We start from the raw sequence: 18,738 nt of genomic DNA on the forward strand, positions 1-18,738 counted from the left end.
TTGTACCTGCTTTCACCTGGGCCATAGCAGCCAGTGGTGTGGTAGCACTGGTCTCCAAGAACATATGTGGCCCACAGCTCCCCAAATAGGGATATATTTTAGTACCAAAACAGCAGCCATGGGCTATTTTTCTGGCTTACACCGGGGCCCATGGCACCGTTGCTATGCCTCCATCAGGTTTGTGCAAATCATTACGTTTTTTAAGGATCAGTAGAATTAGAAGCTGAGCGTCGACTCCAGTATTCGACCCAGTGGCCAAACTTGTTCAAACCTCCAGCCCGTATGGTGGCCATAGATCCCAAAGTGCCTTCTAGTGCATTGGCAGCACTGCAGCAGCCGTGGAACAACAAGGCTTTTTGCTAATTTTGCTTTTTGTTCAGTGGGCTGATCAACAGAAAATGAGATAGGTTGGGGCAAATTTACTATTTTTTCACTTTGTGCAGCAACCAAAGTTCCTTTGTTGTGTTCCACGATAGGCATAGAGCATGAGTACACCATCTCCACGAAGACATGGTGTAGCTGCTCTCTTTCCAAGAGCAAACAAACACAAATGATGGACGGAATGCAGAACCAATCAAACATTTATCCCCAGTCACAAATCTGGGGTTAATCCATCAATTCTTTTGCTCACCATGCCACCCCAGTTTGGACCCAGCCATATGCCATATGCAAATCAGTCTTGACCTTGTTCCCCATTGGAACAGTCCAGCCCGAACTGCCAGGCCAGATCCTCCCTGGACCAAAAACAAGCATCCTGGGACCGGTTTCAGGGTATCACCCTTCATCAGCCAGACTAGATTGAATCTCAAGGGGAACAGGGTTAAGGCTGATTTGCATATGGCTGGATCCAAGCTGGATTGGCATAGCAAGCAAAAGAACTGATGGTTTAAACCCAGATCTGTGACGGGGGTGAATGTTTGTTTTGCTCTGCATTCCGTCCATCTTCTGTTGTTTTTGCATTTGTCGCCCCAAGTGGGAAGGGTATTCCCAGATGTGGGTCCCGTGCTTACTATGCTACCAGATTCAAGCTAGCCGGGCTGATGAAGGGTGATAACCTGACACCGGTCCCAGGATGCTTGTTTCTGGTTCAGGGAGGAACTGGCCCGGCAGTTCGGGCTGGACTGTTCCCATGGGAAACATGGTCAAAGCTGATTTGCATATGGCTGGGTCCAAGCTGGAATGGCATGGCAAGCAAAAAGAAACTGATGGATTAAACCCAGATCTGTGACTGGGGGTGAATGTTTGATTTGCTCTGGATTCCGTCCATCTTCTGTTGTTTTTGCACTCTTTCCAAGAGCTGGCACACTTTCTGGGTGCCAAGTGCCACACACACTATGGTGCACACATGCCTGTGGCAGTCTAGCGTAGGTTTTGTACCTGAAAGGACAATCTTCCTGTACAAAATACTATTCTTGACTAATTTTAAACCCTTTCCCTCCTAGTATTTGTGTTGTACAGTGCTTCCTTCATGGAAATTGATAAATAAACCTTTTGTTTCTTACTTTGCGTCTCCCTCAAGAAGGTTTATATTTTGGTGCAAAGTCTTGTCTGCAAATGTTAGTAGGTAGGGCTTTGCGTCAAACTGTGTGGTAGGACTACTTTGTGGTAATGGAATGCAACTTTCAAGAGCAAAATACGTTTTGTGCAGTGGTAAGTAAATCCCAAATCAACACGTTGATCTGATTTGCGTCACTTTTGGTATCTTTGCAACAGTGCAAAGTGTTGATAAACGTGGCCCAGCAATTCAGTCTGAGTCTGCATCGCCATATGGACATGTTACTTTGAACCCCAAATTTTTCTGGAAACAGAACAAGGGCATGAGGAGAGCTTTCAACAGAGATTTTATATTGCTTGATAATTCTGGAGGAACTCTGACATCTGCTGGACATTCAGAGAAGCACTTTATCTGCTTGACCTAGCCATAGGTCAAAACTGTGTGCCTAATCTGACAGAAAAGGACATGATGGAGAGAGAAGAAATAAACAAAGCTTACAATTGTCCAGAAAATCACTGTTTACCCATTCATCATTTATCTGTGATCTTTCATTGTGCGTTGTTGACTGTGATTCCTGTGTTTGACACGCACTGCTTTACCTGTATATGAATAGCTATTTGCCTCCATCCTCTGTAGTTTTTGCAAAACATAAAGTGGAATAATTACTTTGACAGCTTTTTTTTTTGTTGGTGTGACCTCATATTAGATCAGAGGTACCTTGGCTACGCGTTGTTAGAATCGGGCCATGTTCTGTGCTGGGTCCTGAATTTGCCACCAAACCTATAGTGTCCGTACTTCTCTCTATGTTGCTTTGTCATTAATCTTTGGACCCCCTACTTTGGAAAGTAGTTTTGGAAAGGATCCCACATCCTTGCTCTTTTCTGTGACCCATTTGCACAGTCCAGTCTATAGATACGTCTTGCTGATAGGCCCTGTGAACTGTAAATAAATGGTTTCTCCTTAAAGGTGCAGGCTTAACCACGTGCCAAAGTGTAGACATTGATTCTTGCCATATGTTCATTAACTCCAGCTCCGACAGGTCTGATCTCCACTTCTCTTCTGGCAATGTTAGCAGCCCGTCTTCCCCCTGCACCAACATCCAGTACCATTTGGACACTTCTTTCTTCTACAGGAGCAGACCCAGTAGCTTCTCTTCCCATTCAACCTTCCCTGCACTAAAGTCTCTTTGTGCTCCTCCCCAGCTTGCTAGCTTGTAATATTTAAACCTAGAAATGCTCTTTCCTGTAAGCCGGTAGAGTGTATCCCAAGTGATCAGAGTTCCCTCTTGTTGCAAAAGTCCCCATCTTATAATGCCAGCCTCCCTTAAAGGGTACGCGAATGCACTTTGTAAACATTCTCGTGTGTCGGGTGAGTTCCATATCGGGGGAAATTAATTGTAATAAGGGATTTTCAATATTCTCCTGGCCTGCATCCATACTTAGCATGCTGCTCTCAGAGTCTTTAGCCTGATCTTCTTAAAAAAATTAGGGTGTTCAAATTTAAATAAAAATGTGCCCCTCCTTCCTCCTGGTTCTTAGTTAACAGTTGATATAGTGAGGAGATCTGATGGAAGTCACCTTGCAGCAGCAGCAACCTTATGTTTTTCAATTGAAAGGCCCAGTTGTAAACTTGGAAATTTGACATGGCAATCCCTTCATCTATTTTTTGCTTGCACAATTTTTTCAATGCTATGCGTACCTTTTTGTGGGCTCATACAAAGCTACTTACTTCTACTGAAGCTTGTTGAACCGTTGTGCTTTAAACTGTAATGGGAATGCATTAAAAATGAAAGTAAACTTAGGTAATATCGTCATTTTAACTACATTGCACCTGCCAAGTAGTGAAAGTGGGAGACAGGCCCAAGAGTTGAAAAGTTTTCTAGTTTCTAAAAAGAGCCTATTAAAGTTTACTCAAGCCATCTGGTTGAAATCTTTGACCACTTGTACCCCTAAATATGGTATCTCATTTTGCTCCATGGTACTAAAGAACATGGTATTCCAGGACATCAATTCCGTTTCTGTTGGTTTATTTGCTACCCAGACAATCTCCCAAACTCTGTCCTATTTTTTATTATTTTATTAAAACGGGAAGGGGATCCTCTGCAGTTGTGTGTGTAAATCTTCAGGTCGTCTGCATATAATGCCACTTTCTTTACCTGATCTGGATATTTAAATAGGGTGATCACTAAGGGTTCAATATATAGATTGAAGAGTAGAAGCGATAAGGGGCACCCCTGCCATGTCTCTCTCTGTATTTGAATTTCATCGATGAGGTTACCATTGACCAAAATCCTTAACCATGCATACCTATAAATTGCCTTAATTACCTCAAGGAATCGGACCCCCAACCCATATCGTTTGATTATTGCATACAGAAAAGGCCAGCTTACTCTATCCAAAGCCTTTGTGGCATCGAAAGTCATTACAGTAAGAGGTAGATTTTCTTCTATTGCTGGGTCTATGGCTGATACTAGATCATAGGTCAGCTCATACAGTTGTCTGCCTTTGAAAAAACCTTTTTGATCTACATGCACCAGCCCACCCATCACCTTCTTTAACCCTCTAGTTAGTACATGTGTATAGATTTTATAGTCATTGTTTAACAACCAAATAGGTCTGTATGACTCACAGGCTTTGGGGCCTTTACCAGGTTTTAAAAGTATATTGATTACCACCTCATCCTATGAGCTCGGTTGAGCACAGCTGTCTATATAAATGGTGTTTAACAGCCACCTCACAACCGGCGTTAACTCTTCTTCTAATACCCTGTGTAACTCATTGGATAAAGTGTCTGGTCCTGATGCCTTCCTCTTTTTCAACCCTTTAATCACTCTACTCACTTCATCTGGGCTTATCTCTTGATTTAGAGCCTGCTGCTGGTCTAACTGTAAGACAGGAAGATTTGTTTCTTTAAGCCAACTAATTATCTGCTGTTCTGTGGCTGTCACCTCATCAGTGTACAGGGACTGGAAGAAGCTGACAAATGCTTGTTCTATGCGCTAGTCTTCTGAGCAGCTTTCCCCTTCTCCTTAATGATTATCTCTGCAATCACATTATTTTATCATTCTACCCTCATTTTTCATGCCAACAACTTTCCACAGCCCTCCCTGTACTCATAGTGAGCCAACTTGCTCGCCTCCCATTTTTTCTTTGAGAGATCCTCCAAGTCGTCAGCCAAATCCTCTGTTGCCTCTCTATTTATACAGTTTAGCCATTCCTCCTGATTTTGACAAAGTTCTAAATCCATTTGACAGCCTTCTAGCTTGCCTTTAAGCTCAACCACTCTAGATTTGTGGGTCTTTCTGCTTAAAGCTGGATAGCTAGTAACCATCATCCTAATAAAGGCCTTAAAGTTGTCCCATAAAACATCTATGGGGCAGACTCTTCATTCAACCGGAAGAACTCTAGTGTGTTTTTCTTAAGTTGACTGATTACCACCTTGTCATTTAGCAGTGTCCTATCTACTGTCCGCCTGTGTCTTCCAGAATGATCTCAAGTTTCACTGTAGAGTGTTCAGCAAGGTGTTCCGGTTGATGCGCTACCTCTTTTACTCTGGGAGCCAACCTCCTGCTTATCAAAAATAAATGTATCCGCAAGACGTGCCTGTATTTTTTGTTTTGATACATGTAGCCCTTCTCTTGGCCTGATCTCTGCCTCCAGATATTTATCAAACAGAGAACACCCTCCCTCATTTTAGGAGAGTTAATTGCCGGTCTCAGGGTAGATTTATCCGGGACAGGATCCATTAATACATAGAAATCCCCTCCAACCACTAGATATTGCCCCACCTGTACCTCTACCAATTGCCCGTGCAGCTTCTGAAGCAGAGTTGGATCAAGAATATTGGGTCCATAATAACCTACAAAAGTATATCCTACCCCCTGCAGTTTAGTATTTACTACCAGCCACCTCCTGCCCGGATCTGCGGCATAGCTCTCTACCTTGACTTGTGCAGACTTTAGTAAAATAGTAATCCCTTTTACATTACAACGCTGATTTGTACATGCAAACTGACTGATCCATTTCTGCTCTTTCAAAATCTTATTCCATTCTCCCTGGAGTAGGTATATTCCCTGCAATATTATGACATAATCGGAGTGTTTTAAATATTTTAAGATTATTTTTCTCCTGCCCTGCACTCTTACATTCCAACACAGGACCCTTAACCTCTCCTTGCTTGTCATGTTAACCCTATGCCCCTGATCTTAGTAACCTTTGTCTCATGAGGAATACTTTTTTCTTTTTTCCTACATGCTCCCCACCTTGTGCAAAATACCTAACCCCAAAGCTATTCATGTGTAGCCCTCCCCTTCCCACCTCTCACCCATCCTGAGGGTATCCTCATTGGGTATCCCTGACATCCTTGAGCTCGGTTTCCCTGGTAGCTACTCTTGATTCCCTTTTACTTGCTGAATTAGGTTCTGAACCTTGGTGGGCTCCCTTATGTTACACATTTTATTGTGCTGCATAATCTTGAGGGTGGCTGGGAATTTCAAGCTGACAGTGAGTCCGAGTGATCTGAGCTCCTGTATGAATTGCTCTAGCTCCCAGTGTTGATCTTGTTTCGCCTTGGAAATGTCTGATCTAATACGGAACGATATTTCACCCTTCTTGAAGCTGTTGACTCTTAGGGCTTCCGAGAGGATCTGTTCTTTTATGGAATCAAGTTAACCAATATTTTCCTGGGTTTTTCCCTACTCGGGTTTCTCTTGAAGGTATCCCGGTGAACCCTCTGAATATCTGCCCCCAGGTCCTCTGTAGTTACTGAGGGAATGTACCCATTTATCAGATCAATCACAAAGCCTTTCATATCTCCTCCTTCCATACCCTCCGGGATATTCAATAGTCTAATATTATTCCTCCTAGCATCATTCTCCAATGTTTCTATCATATCACATAACTCTTTTCCTGCGTATTTTAATGTTTGAATCTCTCTACGACTGGTCTCCTTATTCAAGACCTCAATAAAGGCTTCCATCTTACACATCCTCTCCAAGAGTTCACCCATTTTGGTCTCCAAACTCCCACATGTTCCCTGTATTTATTTTCCTGATTCCTGTCTGAGATTGCAAAAGTTAGTTTTATCTTTTATGTGAGTACCACTAATAATGGTTCTATACATGGACAATCTTCTGTGCCTTGCCTATGACTACCAAGATCAACAGGTACCTTTAGGGATTTCCCCTCACTGGCCTGCCCCATGGGTCCCCAGATGAGGGCTTGATACTTGTTTATGAGTGTTAATGCTGATGTTAGAAATGGGGGTCTCTTGGCAGTCAGTGTGCACTCTGTTCAAACAGGAACCCTCACTCTAGTCAGGGCAATGGAGATACACACTTAGATAACCCCCTGCTCACTCCCTTGGTAGCTTGGCACAAGCAGTCAGGCTTATCTCAAAGGCAATGTGTAAAGTATTTGTACCAGCACACACACTGATACAGTGAAAACACTACAAAATAGAAACGTTGATTTTACACAAAGTACCTGGTTTATGTCAAAAATAAAGCCGCACAGGTGAGCGTGCGTCGGAAAAGTCAGCGATGTGTCGATTCCTTACTCGTAAGTGAGGCTGTGTGTCATTTCTTCTCTGGTCAGGTAGGGCGATGCGTCATTTTTTATCCTCACAAGAGAGCAATGCATTGATTTCTGGACAGGGCACCTCGGATCCGCGCAGGTTCACAATGAATTTGACGCCCAGAGACGATGCGTAAGAAATCCAGCTGCACGGTGTTAGAGAACCACGCTGCGTGGGGTTTGTGTTGTTATCAGCTGCCGCAAGTGGGTGTTGCGTCGTTTCTCCAGCCGCGAAGCATCGATTTCAGCTGCGATGCCGGTGGCGCATCGTTTATCAGCCACATTGCAGATGGTGCACCGAAAATTCCCCCCCACGGTGTTCTGTGCGTGGAATTTAGCTCTTGTCCTGCCAGCTTCACCTTTCAAGGGCCCAGGGACTAGATAGGACACCACTTGGAAGGGCAGGAGTCTCAGCAGAGAGTCCAGGTGCTGGCAGAGGAAGTCTTTGATGGCCCTGAGATTTCAAAGCAGGAGGCAAGCTCAGTTCAAGCCCTTGGAAATTCTTCTCAAGCAGGAATGCACAACAAAGTCCAGTCTTTGTCCCCTTTCACAGGCAGAAGCAGCAACTGCAAGGTAGCCCAACAAAGCACAGTCACAGGCAGGGACAGCACTTCTCCTCAGCTCTTCTCCTTGGCAGAGGTTACTCTTGCATCCAGAAGTGATCAAAAGTCTGGGGTTTGGGGTCTACTACTTATACCACTTTCTGCCTTTGAAGTAGTCAAACTTCAAAAGAAAATGTCTGTTGTTCACAAGATCCTGTCTTGGCCAGGGCAGGCCCCAGACACACCAGGGAGCAGGAGACTGCATTGAGTGAGGGCAGGCACAGCCCATTCAGGCGTAAGTGACCATCCCTCCCTCGACTCTAGCTCAGATGGCTCATCAGGATATGCAGGCTACACCCCAGGTTCCTTTGTGTCACTGTCAAGAGGAGATTCACAAACAGCCCAGCTGTCAAACTGACCCAGACAGGGAATCCACAAACAGACAGTCCAAGAATGGCTTAAGCAATAAAATGCCCACTTTCTAAAAGTGGCATTTTCAAACTAACAATCTAAAAAACAACTTCACTAAAAGGTGTATTTTTAAATTGTGAGTTCAGAGACACCAAACTCCAAATTTCTATCTGCTCTCAAAGGGAATCTGCACTTTAAGAATATTTAAAGGCAGCCCCCATGTTAACCTCTGAGAGAGATACGCCTTGAAAAGGTGAAAAATGAATTTGGCAGTATTTCACTGTTAGGACAAGTTCTTCCAAAAACGCTCCTGGGGCCGAGCTGAGTCTCTCCTTGCTCAGCACATGCCTCGCAAACCCACCAGCCTGTGCTGCTGCTGCCCATGATGCCCCAGAAAAACACGCAAGCTGCTGCGTGCCGCTCCCTACCTTTCCCCTGGGCAGCGTGTCTCCAGGTTTCCAGCCCACCCCGAGCGCCTCCCATATATTGCTGCTTCCATCATCTCCACACAGCAGTCAAGTCATCCAGCGACTGACCAGCAGTCCTCAAAATCTCTGCTGCTCACTGAGGTAACTGTCACTTATTTTTCCACAGTTGTTCACTAATGCTGTTCGTAGCTATCAAGAGAGGAAACACAAGCCTTGGTGAAGCTCCTCAACTCACCGACATGTTCCCCCCCTACAAAGTAGAAAGTGCAATTCGTACATCCAATTACATTGACAGCTCCTGACATATTTATGTTCTATAGATAAGATTGCTATGGTGGATTGCAAAGTATTCTTGATACAAGTAAACAAGTTAGTATTATATATTATGCTTGCAGGCACAGGCTGTGTGTCTGTGTAGAGCTTTTTTACCTGCTATCACCTGGGTCGTAGCCGTCTGTGGTGCAGTATGTGCAGTAGCACTGGGCCCTTAGGACATATAGGGCCCACTGCACCCCCAAATAGGGATATATTTGAGTAGGAAAACAGCAGCCATGGGGTATTTTTCTGGCATACACCAGGGCCCATGGCATAGGGTGACCAGATTTTGAGGAGCAAAAATCAGGACAGGTCAGACATAAAAGAAGGACTAAAGAACTTTACTCTCACTTTTATATCTGGGTTGTCCCATTTTTTTGAGTAGCTTTGTGAATGTGTGCCTATACATGTGTGTGTTTGTGTGTGTATATGTGTATAAATAAAATTAGCTATGGCTTGACCTCCCACCCTGCACCCTCAACCCGCCCCTACTCACCTCTCTGCCCCCCACTCCGTCTCTCTGCTGGGAGCAGACAGGAGATTGTGTTGCCTGAAAGTAACAGATAAATTTAATTTTTTTGTAGGTGTCTGTTAACAGTATACCTTTAACTTATGCTTCCCTACTTGATATGACCTTTGTCCCAAAAACCAGGGCATTTATTTAATAACCTGACCTTTGTCCCAAAAACCGGAACATTTATTTAAAATTAAGAGAAGCGTCGGGACACCTGGACAGTCCTCTAAAAAACGGGACGATCCGCGAAAATCCGGGACGTCTGGTCACCCTACCATGGCACCCATTGCTATGACTTCCTCAGGTTTGTGCAGATCATTAAGTTTTTCAGCGTTGGATGAGTTCGACGCCGAGTGTCCCCGCCAGGATTCCACCCAGTGGCCAAATTTGTTCAAACCTCCAGCCTGTATGGTGACCATAGATCCCAAAGTGCCTTCTCGCGCATTGGCAGTGCGCAGCAGCCGTGGAAAAACAAGACTTTTTGCTATTCTTTTTTTGTTCAGTGGGCTGATCAACAGGAAATGAGGTAGGTTGGGGCAAATTTACTATATTTTCACTTTGTGCAGCAACCAAAGTTCCTTTGTTGTGTTACACGATAGGGATAGAGCATAAGCACACCATCTCCGCGAAAACATGGCGTAGCTGCTCTCTTTCCAAGTGCTGGCACACTTTCAGGCTGCCTAGTGCCACGCATACTATGGTGCACACATGCCTGTGTCAGTCTAGTATAGGTTTTGTACCAGAAGGGACAATCTTCCAGTACAAAATACTATACTTTGACTAACTTTAAACCATTTCCCACCTAGTATGTGTGCTGTACAGTGCATCCCTCATGGAAATTGATAAATAAACCTTTTCTCTTACTTTGCATCTACCGCAAGAAGGTTTATTTTTTGGTGCAAAGCCTTGTCTACAAATGTTAATGGGTAGGGCTTTGCGTCAAACTGTGTGGTAGAGCTACTTTGTGTTAATTGAATGCAACTTTCAAGAGCAAAATACGTTTTGCGCGGTAGTTAGTAAATCCCAAATCAACACTTTGATCTCATTTGCGTCAGTTTTGGTCTCTTTGCACCGGTGCAAAGTGTTGATAAATGTGGCCCATCAATTAATTCTGAGTCTGCATCGCCCTGTGGAGATGTTACATTGGACCCCCATATTTTCCTGGAAGCAGAACGAGGGCACGAGGAGAGGGTTCAGCAGAGACTTTATATTGCTTGATAATTCTGGAGCAACTCTGACATCTACTGGACATTCAGAGAAGCACTGTATCTGCTTGACCTAGCCATAGGTCAAAACTGTGTGCCTAATCTGACAGAAAAGGAAACGATGGGGAGAGAAGAAATAAACAAATCTTACAATTGTCCAGAAAATCACCGTTTACCCATTCATCATTTATCTATGATCTTTCCATTATGCGTTATTGAATGTGATTCCTGTGTTTGACACGCACTGCTTTACCTGTACATGAATAGCTGTTTGCCTCCATCCTCTGTAGTTTTTGCAAAACAAAGGGTGGAATAATTACTGTGACTTATAAACTCCTTAGGGCTCTATTGGAAAATTCAGTCTTACTGGGACAGATACGTTGCCTATACTTGAATGTGAAGATGTCACGAAAATAGGCCACCTTAACTAGTACATGATTTTCTCATCAAAGTACAGAAGCTGATATGTCACTCATTTGCAAATCAAGAAAAAGATTAGTTTGGCCGCTCCATCGTGGCACTGGATATAAGACGAAAACTGCCTCGTCATGATCTTCATATTTGAATTCATGCCAGATTACTGCATGATTTCATTTTGAATGATTCTGTATTGAAAAAGTTAAAAGAAAGGTACATTGCGTTTCAGCTAACATGTCACAGGACGCGGCCATTTTAGAATTGGGCTGGTAATTTCAATTTAAGGATGCCTTCTTTTACCAGGTCCTTGCTACATTTTAATGTCAGTATTAACTAAAAAAAAAAAAAAACAGAAAGAATAGAAATTCCCCACAACAATAATAGCAGGAGTGAGAAGAAATCTAGCCAAATAAACTACACATCGTCCTATGTCAAAGTTAATGCCATGCCTTTTCAATACCACACAGATTAACGTGCTATAAGCTAAACACAATCTAATCTATTGCAGTGGTTCCGTACCTTTTGACTCATGAGGACCAACACTGAATCACTACTGGAAGCAAGGGACCCCAAAGTAATTTGTACGATTTAAATTTCAAACATTAAAACAGTAATTCCCCACAAAATACACAAACAGGTACACACCAAACAAATACTCAAATCACTAAAGATCTAATTATTTTATATTGAAAAAATATGGAAAAATGTTAATGGGAAGGTTGGCACATGTTACCTTCTTCCTCTGATATTTCCTTGGGGTGCCCAAAATTGCCAGAGATACTTTGCGCTCTACAAGCCTTCCTTTGTTGCCTGCAACTGTCCGTCTCCTAGGAGACAGAGTTCTGCCAAAAACTCTCATGGGGGCCGGGGTGAGGCTCTCCTTGCTCAGCACATCCCTCACAGACCCACTATCCTATGCTGCCGTTGCCCTTGATGCCCCGGAAATACACACAAGCTGCAGCGCGCCGCTCCCTGCCTTTCCTCACCTTTCCCCCGGACAACACGTCTCTAGGGTTCCACCCCGCCCCGAGTGCCTCCCCGTAAACTGCTGCTTCCACCATCTCCACTCTGCAGCATCTTGGCAACTAACTTTTCATTGTTTGGTTCTATTTAGAAAAGCTGAATCCTCAGGTCAGATTCTACACTCCCCAAGTGATTCCTGTTTTTATTTTTTAGGTTCATAAGATCTGAGAAAGCTTTTTCATATAAATATGTGGTGGGGAAAAAAAGTAAAACCATAAGGGCCTTTCATGTCTCCATAGCCTCTGCATCACATGTAATTTATTTGTCTTATAGCACCTCTCATACCAGTATACGGTGTCGGAGCACTTTACAGGGGACTGACTACAAGGTGTAGGATTCACAGGGCATCCATACTGGTGAGCATTTTCTAAGAGTGCTTGGTCTGATGAAGCGCAAACTCAGGATTCAGAACATAACACAATAGTTAGCACTCACTTTAATAATAAGATTGTATTTCTATGCAAGCAAACCTTTTTTTATCAGCATAAGGATAATGAAAGACTGGGGAAAAAACATAACTTTCTAATTTGTGCCATGCAGTTTGCATGCAGTTCTTTGATGGCAGTTCATAACTCACTGTGCCAGATTACGATTGTAGCTTATGATCTGCACAATCACAAAAGAATCTCTGTGACAAAAGCAATAACCTATTGTCTATGCACATAAAATACCATTCTTTACGTGATACACATTCTTTGCAGCAGACAAATTAACCATCTGCGCTACTTTAGAAGAGTCAAAATTTCCACTAGACAAAACTTCCATCTCTCCAGCAGGAGAATTATCTTGATGCTTTTATTTTTGCCTGAAAGCTGATAGATGTACAAGGAACTTTGCAGTGATTTTAAAACTGCTGGACAAATGAAGTTACAAATATAAAAAAACACACGTGTTTCTGTCAAGAGGCCCCATCTGTAGAAGTGCCTTCCTGCCTGCCCAGGCCTGTGGATCCCCTGGGAATTTGTCACGGTCCCCTGGGGGTCCACGGACCACAGGTTGGGAACTGCTGATCTATTGTAATATGGCAAGTAATTTAAAATAAGCACCCAATTTACTAACGACTCGAAATAATTGTGTCTTTCTCCACTGGGGTGTGATTCGATGTCTGTAAAATGTTGACTGTGCTCATAGAGGCAAGCCGCCTGGCACACAGGAACAGTGCCAGTTTATATAATGGATAAATCATGTTATACAGTGCTGCATTTTATACATTTTTCTTTTTTGTTTCTCTAGCTTGTACCACCATTTAAGCCTCAGGTTACATCTGAGATAGATACTAGGTATTTTGATGAAGAATTTACAGCACAGATGATCACAATCACTCCACCGGACCAAGGTATGTGACCCGTTAACATTCAGGGAACTTGGGAGCTTGTATGTGTTTTGTACTCAGTGTGTGAATAGGCAGCTGGACAGAGTGTAATATGCTATGTATTACATTGTTAACTGTGGGGGCCTAACTCATAAGAGTCAAAGCCTCGAGTGGGTCATGATGCCCCTCTTACGTTCAACAATGGTAATAAACAGCATACTATATTCTGCACTCCTGTATATTTGTTTTTGCCGCGTGGTTTTTCCTGTGCATTTATGTTTTTAAAAAGGGGATTAAATCATAAAGAGGATGTAGTGGTTTAAATTCATGCAGTTAGGTAAAATCTCCCTGAATAGACTTTGTGACTTCGAGGAAAGTTGTTTGCCTGGATAAAGTCATTGGCAGTAAAGTGTTTTTCTCAGTTCAGTTTCTCTGAACTGTGCTAATAAACTGTAGTGTATATATGTATGTGTATAATTATTATATATATATATATGCGTGTGTGTGTGTGTAGGGTGTAATAAGCCATTTATGAAGCTTTGGGTCGGTCATGATGCCTCCTCCCTTCAACAACTGTATGGTATTGCAGTATGTATATAGCACTTGTATGGCTATCTGGGGCGTTGAAGCGCTTGCCTACATCAGTAGCATGTTACACTAAATAGGGTGTGTGATTGGAAAGACGTTTTGTTTTTGTTTGTTTTTTATCCTATGTGGGAAGTGTTCCCCTATCGTACATGATGACCACGAGGTGCATTTGTTCTGTTATGGGACGCAGCGCGTAGCAGTGTGTTGGATGATAAAGTGTAAGAGACAGACCCGTATGTTTATGGTTTTCAGTAAGCTGCTAGCTTTGAACAACTCTGCAGGTCCTTTCATGTTATTTTAAATGATATAGTCTGCTTAGCTGGTTACCGCATAGGTTGTCCAATTTGAGATATTGCGCATAATTGTGGCTCTGAGATCGCATGGTTGGAGGGAGAGAGGTTATGGAGAGCTGTAGGGATGGGCATTTTATTATCCCATACATGAGTGTCTATTTGAGATGTAAAGAAGGGATCAGATAGTATAGATATTTGGGACCCCGCAGTGAATGGACTATAGTAAAGTTCTCCAAAATTGTCGAGCAGTGTGTGACAGGTCTCTTCAGCTATCCCGTGCTTGTTCATGTGGTGGTGTTTGGTTTTTGGCTGTACAGTGCTGGTGATTGACAACCCTCATAGTAGATATGTATTATGTCAATTTAATAGGTATAAGTTACAATGTGTTGCTGATCACTGTTTATAATTTTTAGTACTATTGTGGGCCGTAACAGGTATATATGGAAATACGAAACTATATAATACCACAGAAAATGATAGGTCAGCCCGTTTTGCTGACCTGCATGATGTAGACAGTTTGGTGGTTCAGTTGTTTGCAGTTTGTGTGTTGTAAGCTGGGGATTTTGCTTGAAGGTGTGACTGTTTTCTGGGCTCTGATGCCTGGATGCAGGTGGTGCACTCATCTAGGAAATAGCCAAGTTTTCAACTGTCTTTGGAAGTCTATACACTCCTGGGTGCTTCTAATGTTGGCTGGTAGTGCGTTTCAGATCTTGGCAGCTTTTACTGAGAAAGCAGTGTCGCCTACGGATTTCTTGCGGTAAGGTGGTATGAGAAGGGCTGCAAAGCCTGGAGTGCATTGTTCTGTTTGGTTTATATTAGATAAAGCATTAGATAAAGCAAGGCTGTGCACTCAGAGATCCCATAGCAAAAAAAAAAGATCCAGAATCCTTCCTGGAGGTGAACTGATGATGTACTAGAGCGTAATCTGTATCTGACTGTGACGCGCGGGTTCTATCTTCCTCTCCTGGAGGCACAGAGTAGAAGGTTCTCCCTTTATGAAGCACCTGTAAGCTCCGCCCGCTGAGCCACGCCCCGTCCACCCTCGAAGTAGGTAAAGGAATTCCCGCCTTTTACCAGGATGACGGACAGCTTTCCAAAACGACCCCACTGTGTTTACCGCCGATTCCGGTGGTGCGTTGTTGATGCGCCGAAGCACGAGGACATCTCCACAGAGACGCACTAGTAACAATAACATTGCCAATGGCACACAAGGTTGCTGGAGACGTTTACCCCGTGGCCCATCAGGTACCCCTAGTGTACAATATAAACGGGGCGTATAAAACATGCTAGGTAACGCTTACTGACATACTCGTAGAAAATACTCCGGTTGGTTCGGTCACGATGCTCATTTTTACAGAAACTAAACCTCAACAGGAAACACTTACCAATATAAACGTAGCAGGTGCCCCAGTTGAAGCTCAGCTTCTGGAAAGGACAAGCCACCCTAACTCTCGGGCTTGGCAAAGATAAAGCAAGGCTGTGCGCTCAGAGATCCCATAGCAAAAAAAGATCCAGAATCCTTCCTGGAGGTGAACTGATGATGTACTAGAGCGTAATCTGTATCTGACTGTGACGCGCGGGTTCTATCTTCCTCTCCTGGAGGCACAGAGTAGAAGGTTCTCCCTTTATGAAGCACCTGTAAGCTCCGCCCGCTGAGCCACGCCCCGTCCACCCTCAAACGTAGGTAAAGGAATTCCCGCTTTTTACCAGGATGACGGACAGCTTTCCAAAACGACCCCACTGCGTTTACCGCCGATTCCGGTGGTGCGTTGTTGATGCACAGAAGCACGAGGACATCTCCACAAAGACGCACTAGTAACAATAACATTGCCAAAGGCACACAAGGTTGCTGGAGACGTTTACCCCGTGGCCCATCAGGTACCCCTAGTGTAAAATATAAACGGGGCGTATAAAACATGCTAGGTAACGCTTACTGACATACTCGTAGAAAATACTCCGGTTGGTTCGGTCATCGATGCTCATTTTTACAGAAACTAAACCTCAACAGGAAACACTTACCAATATAAACGTAGCAGGTGCCCCGTTGAAGCTCAGCTTCTGGAAAGGACAAGCCACCCTAACTCTCGGGCTTGGCAAAGATAAAGCAGGGCTGTGCGCTCAGAGATCCCATGGCAAGAAGGATCCGGAGTCCTTCCTGGAGGTGAACTGATGATGTACTGGAGCGTGGTCTGTGTCTGGCTGTGACGCGCGGGTTCTGTCTTCCTCTCCTGGAGACACGGAGTGGAGGGTCTCCCTTTGTGGGGCGCCTGTGGGCTCCGCCCGCTGGGCCACGCCCCGTCCACCCTCGAATGTGGGTGGAGGAGTTCCCGCTTTTTGCCAGGATGGCGGACGGCTTTCCGGGGCGACCCCACTGCGTTTTGCCGCCGATTCCGGTGGTGCGTTGTGGATGCACAGGGGCACGGGGGCATCTCCACAGAGACACACTAGTGGCAGTGGCGTTGCCAGGGGCACACAGGGTTGCTGGAGACGTTTGCCCCGTGGCCCGTCGGGTGCCCCTGGTGTACAGTGTGAACGGGGCGTGTAGAACGTGCTGGGTGGCGCTTGCTGACGTGCTCGTAGAGGGTGCTCCAGTTGGTTCGGTCACGATGCTCATTTTTACAGGGGCTAAACCTCAACGGGAGGCACTTACCAATGTGAACGTGGCGGGTGCCCCAGTTGAGGCTCGGCTTCTGGAGGGGACGGGCCACCCTGGCTCTCGGGCTTGGCGGGGATGGAGCGGGGCTGTGCGCTCGGGGATCCCATAGCGGGAGGGGATCCGGAGTCCTTCCTGGAGGTGGGCTGGTGATGTGCTGGAGCGTGGTCTGTGTCTGACTGTGACGCGCGGGTTCTGTCTTCCTCTCCTGGAGGCACAGAGTGGAGGGTTCTCCCTTTGTGGGGCACCTGTGGGCTCCGCCCGCTGGGCCACGCCCCGTCCGCCCTCGAGTGTAGGTAGAGGAGTTCCCGCTTTTTGCCAGGATGGCGGACAGCTTTCCGGGGCGACCCCGCTGCGTTTGCCGCCGATTCCGGTGGTGCGTTGTTGATGCGCAGAGGCACGGGAACGTCCCCACAGAGACACACTGGTGGCGGTGACATTGCCAGGGGCACACGGGGTTGCTGGAGGCGTTTGCCCCGTGGCCCATCGGGTGCCCCTGGTGTGCGGTGTAGACGGGGCGTATGGAACATGCTGGGTGGCGCTTGCTGACGTGCTCGTGGAGGGTGCTCCGGTTGGTTCGGTCACGATGCTCATTTTTGCAGAGGCTAGACCTCGACAGGAAACACTTACCAATGTGGACGTGGCAGGTGCCCCAGTTGAGGCTCGGCTTCTGGAGGGGACGGGCCGCCCTGGCTCTCGGGCTTGGCAAAGATGGAGCGGGGCTGTGCGCTCAGGGATCCCATGGCAAAGGGAGATCCAGAGTCCTTCCTGGAGGTGGGCTGATGATGTACTGGAGCGTGGTCTGTGTCTGGCTGTGACGCGCGGTTTCTGTCTTCCTCTCCTGGAGGCACGGAGTGGAGGGTTCTCCCTTTGTGGGGCACCTGTGGGCTCCGCCCGCTGGGCCGCGCCCCGTCCACCCTCGAGGTGGGTGGGGAGTTCCCGCCTCTTGCCAGGATGGCGGACGGCTTTCCAAGGCGACCCCGCTGCGTTTTACCGCCGATTCCGGTGGTGTGTTGTTGATGTGCAGGGGCACGGGGACATCTCCGCAGGGACGCACTGGTAACGGTGGCATTGCCGGGGGCACACAGGGTTGCTGGAGGCGTTTGCCCCGTGGCCCGTCACGTGCCCCTATTGTACAATATAGACAGGGTATATGGGACATGCTAGGTGACGCTTGCTGACGTGCTCGTGGAGAATGCTCCGGTTGTGTGGGCCACGATGCTCATTTTACAGAAACTGGGCCTCGAGGGAGGCACTTGCCAGTGTAGACGTGGCGGGTGCCGCAGTCGGGGCTCAGCTTCTGGAGGGGGCGGGCCACCCTAGCTCTCGGGCTTGGCAGGGATGGGGCAGGGCTGTGCGCTCAGAGATCCCGTGGCAGAGGAGGGTCCGGGATCCTTCCTGGAGGTGAACTGATGATGTACTGGAGCGTGGTCTGTGTCTGACTGTGACGCGCGGTTTCTGTCTTCCTCTCCTGGAGACACAGAGTGGAGGGTTCCCCCTTTGTGGGGCACCTGTGGGCTCCGCCCGCTGGGCCGCGCCCCGTCAACCCTCGAGATGGGTGGGGGGTTTCCCGCCTCTTGCCAGGATGATGGACGGCTTTCCGGGGCGACCCCACTGCGTTTGCCGCCGACTCGCGTGGTGCGTCGTTGATGCGCAGGGGCGCGGGGACATCTCCGCGGGGACGCACTAGTGGCAGTGACGTTGCCGGGGGCACACAGGGTTGCTGGGGACGTTTTGCCCCCGTGGCCCGTCACGTGCCCTAGTGTACAATGTGGACGCGGCAGATGCCGCGGTTTGAAGCTCACCTTCTGGAGGGGGCGGCCCGCCCTGGCTCTTGGGCTTGGCAGGGATGGGGCGGGGCGGGGCTGTGCGCTCAGGGATCCCATGGCGGAGGGGATCTGGAGTCCTTCCTGGAGGTGGGCTGGTGATGTGCTGGAGCGTGGTCTGTGTCTGACTGGGACGCGCGGTT

At 46.4% G+C, this 18,738-nt stretch overlaps 1 protein-coding gene across 3 annotated transcripts in view; it reads left to right on the forward strand.

Annotated features, from left to right (window-relative positions):
- Positions 1-18,738, forward strand: part of AKT1 (AKT serine/threonine kinase 1) — a 416,301-nt gene that overhangs the window by 374,752 nt on the left and 22,811 nt on the right. For all 3 annotated transcript variants that reach the window (XM_069207320.1, XM_069207318.1, XM_069207319.1), the window contains exon 13: positions 13,157-13,259. In XM_069207320.1, coding sequence (XP_069063421.1) covers positions 13,157-13,259 — 103 coding nt within the window. The remainder of the gene's footprint in view (positions 1-13,156; positions 13,260-18,738) is intronic.

Source organism: Pleurodeles waltl, chromosome 9 (genome assembly GCF_031143425.1).
Source record: "Pleurodeles waltl isolate 20211129_DDA chromosome 9, aPleWal1.hap1.20221129, whole genome shotgun sequence".
NCBI lineage: Eukaryota > Metazoa > Chordata > Amphibia > Caudata > Salamandridae > Pleurodeles > Pleurodeles waltl.